This window comes from Mus caroli, chromosome 17 (assembly GCF_900094665.2).
Source record: "Mus caroli chromosome 17, CAROLI_EIJ_v1.1, whole genome shotgun sequence".
NCBI classification, from domain to species: Eukaryota; Metazoa; Chordata; class Mammalia; order Rodentia; family Muridae; genus Mus; species Mus caroli.
The window spans coordinates 42,152,538-42,158,207 of record NC_034586.1 but is presented as its reverse complement, the minus strand read 5'-3'; the positions used below and the strand labels follow the sequence as shown (position 1 = coordinate 42,158,207).

Genomic DNA, 5,670 nt, shown 5'->3' with positions numbered 1-5,670 from the left:
CTCCATGGCCTCTGTATCAGCTCCTGCTCCCTGACCTGTCTGAGTTCCAGTCCTGACTTCCTTGGTGATGAACAGCAGTATGGAAGTGTAAGCCCAATAAACCCTTTCCTCCCCAACTTGCTTCTTGGTCATGATGTTTGTGCAGGAATAGAAACCCTGACTAAAACAACTTCCTATTGCCTAGTGATGTCATAGCTTTCCTAATGTCGTAACGCATACATGACTTATGTCTATGGTGCTACTGTTGGCCAGTTATATAAAAGCATAGCACACACATCATATCTGATAATGATAAATAACTACACTATTGGTTCAGATATTTAGTACACTACACAATTCCATCATTATAAAGTATACTCTTTCTACTTAGCACAAGAAGTTAAGGGGCTGGGCAAGGCAGCTCAGTGGGCTAAGGTCCTCGTGGCTAAGTCTGACCACCCGGAGTCTTGATCCCCAGATCACCCATGGTGGAAAGAGAGAACTGACTCCTGGAAGCTGTGCTCAGGCCCCCACCATGACGTTGCAACACAAGAGCATGCACACACGTGTACACAGAACATAAAGCTAACCGTAGGACACTGTGCTTGGCTATCTTGCTCCCTCATACAGTGTGCATAGGACTAATTACTACTTACTTTTCACACCTGTGAAGAAACAACTTAAAAAGTAAGGGTTTGTTTTGACTCAAAAGACCACACAGCAGACGGGAAGACATGGAGACGACTCACACTGTGTGTCCACATTCAGGAAATGGAGAGGGAGAGAGAGACAAAGAGACAGAGAGAGATAGACAGACAGACAGACACACACACAGCCAGAAGGACAGAGAAACACACAGAGAGACAGAGACAGAGATAGGCAGAGAGAGATAGGGAGAAACAGAGACACACACAGAGGCAGATAGAGGGACAGACGGAGAGACAGACAGATAGATACGTTGGAGTCACAGAGACAGATTGACAGACATACATAGAGGAAACAGAAAGAAAGCTACAGATAGTTAAGTAGATAGGCAGGTAGATATATAGATAGATGGATGGATCGATTGATAGATAGGATGGCTGATGTTCAGCTTGCTTCTCTTTATTCAACCCAGGATTCTGTCTACATACCAGCCTTTCTACCTCAGTAAACCTAATCTAGAAGCCCTCACTGGTATGCTCAGAGATGTGTCCTAGGTGAATTGAGATCCCCTCAGTTGAGCCCAGTGCTACCGCATTGACCTCTCTGTGTAGGTCTGTGTCAGCATACAGTAGCATTCAGAGAAGAGTGAAGCAACCCAGTGACGCATTTCTCAAGTCATCCAGTGACACGCTAGAACAGCAGAGTTGCGGTATGCAGAGCATGTCCCCTCTAGTCACATGGGTCCCAGACCTTCCCCTGTAACAGTGCTTCAGGCCTGTGTGGCTGCTCGCATTCGCTGTTTTTCTCGTCCTAAAGGACTGATGGTTTTTATTTCATGTATGAGTGTTTGTTTGCATCAGGTTGCCCAGAACTGGAGTTACAGATGAAAATGAAGTTACGGAGAGACTCAGTCCTCCACACAAGCACTCACAGTCAGGAAGCAGAGTGCAGGGAGCACCCCAAGCCCCCGGGCCTCCCAACAGAACACACCCCAAGCCCCCAGGCCTCCCATCTGACCTCTGCTCTTCGCTGGCTACCCAGGGGCTTCTCCTGCAGCTCTAGAATGACTGGATTCTTTTGTTGTTTAGTCACTTTAATTAGTTTCATAAGGACAGTTTCAAATGAACTAGGCACCGAAAGGGCCAGCGTCTAGCCTGAGGCAGCACAGTGTTTTCCCTTCTTTGGTGGCTGTGTGTCCACAGATCACTGTGGTGCACCACACACATAGGGCCAGGACCATGCTGCCCCCAGATAGGCTGCCAGAACTGATCTATAGTGAGCATCCCCCCTCTCCCCACAGCCACTGGAGGGAAGGCTGATCACAGGGAGGATGTTAGGACCCTTCCCAGCCTCTGTAGCACGTGTGAGCATGTGACTTTGGTGAGTTCTGAAAGGGAAGGGAAAACACAAACAATTGAGCAGCTTCTTGAATAACTTTCCTCCTCTTCCTCCCATGCCTAGTTTCCCCGAGTTTGATGCTGCCTCTGATGCAGAACCAAGGGCTCTTATGCACGGAGAAAGTCTCCAGTTTAGCTGGGTGTGGTGGTGCATACCTGCAGTTTCGATAGTTAGGAGGCTGAAGATCAAGAGATGGAGGCTGGGGGCTGGGAAGATGGCTCAGTAGGTAAAGCTTACCTCACAAGCATGAGCATCTGAGTATAGACTCTAGCACCATGTAAGAAACGGTAGGCACGAGAGTATGTGCCCATAATCCCAGTGACGTCAGGGGTAAGAAGATCCCAGCAATCAAGTCAAATGAGTGAGCTCTTGGTCCAGTGTGAGATCCTGTCTCAAAAAGTAAGATGGACAGGGATGCAGAGGTGGTATGGCTGTTAAGAGCACTGACTGCTCTTCCAGAGGACACAGGTTCGATTCCCAGTACCCACATGGTGGCTAACAGCTTAACTCCAGTTCCAGGGGAGTCAGTGCCCTTCTCTGACTTCCATGGGCACCAGGCAGACACATGGTACACAGACATACAAGCAGGCAAAGCACCCAAACATACGGAAGCAAAAAATAATTGTTTTAAAATAGGTGAAAAAGCAATTGAAGAAGACATTGATGCTGAGTTTTGCTACATAAACCTACACCCACACATATGTACCTACCTGAACATACATGTATATATACACAGACATGCACACACCTCACAAAAGAGTGCAGTCTAGCCTGGACTACATAGCGAAACTGCATACGTGGTCAGGAGCACTGGCTGTTTTCCCTGAGGACCTGGGTTTCGTTCCTGGCACTGACATGGTGGTTCATAACCACCTGTAACTCCATGTCCAGGAAGACCCAAGGCCCTCTTCCGGCCTCTGTGGGTACTGCATGCTTGTGTGGCGGCCATGTGTACTTGCAGACAAAGGCTCATACACATTTTTTAAAAAGTTTATGTGGGTTGGAGAGATGACTCAGCGGTTAAGAGAGCTGACTGCTCTTCCAGAGGTCTTGAGTTTAATCCCCAGCACCCACATGGTGGCTCACAACCATCTGTAATGGGATCTGATGCTCTCTTCTGCTGTGTCTGAAGAGAGGGACACTGTACTCATATACATAAAATAAATCTAAAGAAAAAATGTGTATATGTGAGAGGGCTGTAAGCCGAGTAGAGCCTGAGGAGGGTGGGTTTAACAGCTTGTCATCTAATTGTCCTGAGGGCCTGGAGCAGTGCTAACGGAAGGGCTTCTGATGTCTTGCAGAAGATGGGCAACGTCCTGAGTGGACATTTTATCCAAGGTTCAGCAGCAACATCCACACCTACCACATTGGAAAGCAGTGCTTCTTCAATGGGGTCTTCCGGGGCAACAGGAGGTCTGTGGCAGAGAGGACAGTGGACAGCAGCCTCGGGAAGAAGAGATACGGTAGTGTGTTTCCTCCATCAAAGGTGAAAAAAAAAAAGAAAGAAAGAAAGCGAGTCCCAGCTGTGGAGCCTGCTTTCTCTGGCTGGGAACAGCTCTGCAGGGCCATCCTGTTTTCTCACAGTGCAGCCAGGAAGACAGGAAGGCAGCGAGCCTCGTTCCAGGTGACAGGTTTTGATAAAGGGCTCAGAATGCATGCTGGTCCACACTTTTGTTTTTCTCCATCTCCGACTCTCATGAAATGCTAATGTGGCATTTAAGTCGCCAGATGAGTCCCTTCAGATTGTTATTAATAGCAGCCTCACTGAAGTCCGAAGGAAATAATGCATGTTTCAGTTGGAGGCCACCTGTCACATACATCTAAAGTAAGCCTTAGCATGAAGTATAAAGTGTTATTTTTGAATTTACTACAATGAAAATATCTATACATACGCCGTATCTAAATCCATGCAGCACCTTAGTTCGTAACTTGGTGAGTTCTCCGTCTCACTCTGAACTGGCTTCTCAAAAGATCTTCAGAGGGTGCTTCTCATAGAAATACCCATGGAGGAGGAGGCAGCCAACGCCTCAGTGATGAATAAGGTCTTTGTAGAAGCTGTGCAAAAAGGAGCAACTTCTCTTGTAAAAACTCACGTGAAGGACAAAGATTTTCAAACCCAGGCTTTGATTTGTCTGGATAAATAACGCACACACACACATACACACACACACACACACACACCAACAACTTAAGACCCAGAGTGTACACGACTTGCTGTTTTTGTCACTCCAATGTTTTACTCCTTGTGTTATTTGGAGTTGAAGCCAGAATGCTATACACACACAGACTTGATGAATTTAACTAGCGAATCCAGTATCTTATGATAATCACGCCTCTGTTTTTAGTTTTAAAAATATCAATCATAGAGTAAAATGGCACTCAGTTGGTAGTGTGCTTGGCTAGCATGCATGATGCCCTGGCACTCTCCCTTCCTTTTTTTTTTTTTTTTTTTTTTTTTTTTTTTAGGTTTTTCGAGACAGGGTTTCTCTGTGTAGCCCTGGCTGTCCTGGAACTCACTCTGTAGACCAGGCTGTCCTCGAACTCAGAAATCTGCCTGCCTCTGCCTCCCGAGTGCTGGGATTAAAGGTGTGCGCCACCACCACCCAGTTTCTCCCTTCCTTCTTGACTCAGAGTCTTTCACTGAACTCCTGTGGCTGTAGAGGCTGGCCAGCAAGCTCTAAGGATCTGCCCATCTCAGCCTGATGAGTTTTGGGGTTACAGAGGATACACTGCACCTGGCTTTTGCATGAGAACTGCAGATCTGACCTCAGGTCTTCATGCTTGTGCCTTACCATTCTTCCCACCCTGCATTCTTCCTCTTCATTTTTTAAAAAAATTTTTTATGTGTCTAAGTGTTTTACCTACAGGTATGCCTACATGTGTACTACATGTGTGCCTAGTGGAGGCCAGGAGCAGGTATCAGATCCCCTGGGGCTAGAATTATGCAGAGTTGTGAGTTTTCTTTGTGTAGCCCTGGCTGTCCTGGAACTCACTCTTTAGGCCAGGCTGGCCTTGAACAGAGATCTGCCTGCCTCTGCCTTCAGAATGCTGAGATTAAAGGCATATACCATCACCACTTGGTCACATTTTTATTTCTTTTAACTTAAATTTCTATTATTTGAAAATTTTATACATGTGCCCAGTGTACCTTGATTGTACCTGCATGTTGCTCCTCACCGCTGATCCTCTTGGAACCTTCACCCCTATCTCCTTCCCAACCATAATCTTTCTTTTTAAAAAAAAAATTAGTGAATTTTTAACCTTCTACTGGGGCTGTCCATATGTGTATTGGTGTGAGGTGGTGTGGGGACCCTACCAGTGGCCATACTCTTAAATAAAAGTGACTGTCCCTCTCCTCGAAGGTATCAACTGCCAACAGATCCCCAGGGCCTCAGAAGCTACCCCCAACCTATGCTGAAAAATGTAATTGGCAAATCTTGCACAGCCACTGTGAGCATAAGTGTGCAACAGCCATGCCTCATCCAGGGGATGGCTCTCCACAGCTGCTCTTCTGCAGCCCTCCATGTTTTTAAGAAATCATACCTGAATGCCGGGCGTGGTGGCGCACGCCTTTAGTCCCAGCACTCGGGAGGCAGAGGCAGGCGGATTTCTGAGTTCGAGGCCAGCCTGGTCTACAAAGTGAGTGCC

The 5,670-nt window shown here is 47.0% G+C and overlaps 1 protein-coding gene across 1 annotated transcript in view; it reads left to right on the top strand.

The window, feature by feature from the left end:
• Positions 1-5,670, top strand: part of Spats1 (spermatogenesis associated serine rich 1) — a 27,501-nt gene that overhangs the window by 14,886 nt on the left and 6,945 nt on the right. The window contains exons 4-5 of the mRNA XM_029470906.1: positions 3,324-3,646; positions 5,385-5,482. Of these exons, the coding sequence (XP_029326766.1) occupies positions 3,324-3,646; positions 5,385-5,482 (421 nt within the window). The remainder of the gene's footprint in view (positions 1-3,323; positions 3,647-5,384; positions 5,483-5,670) is intronic.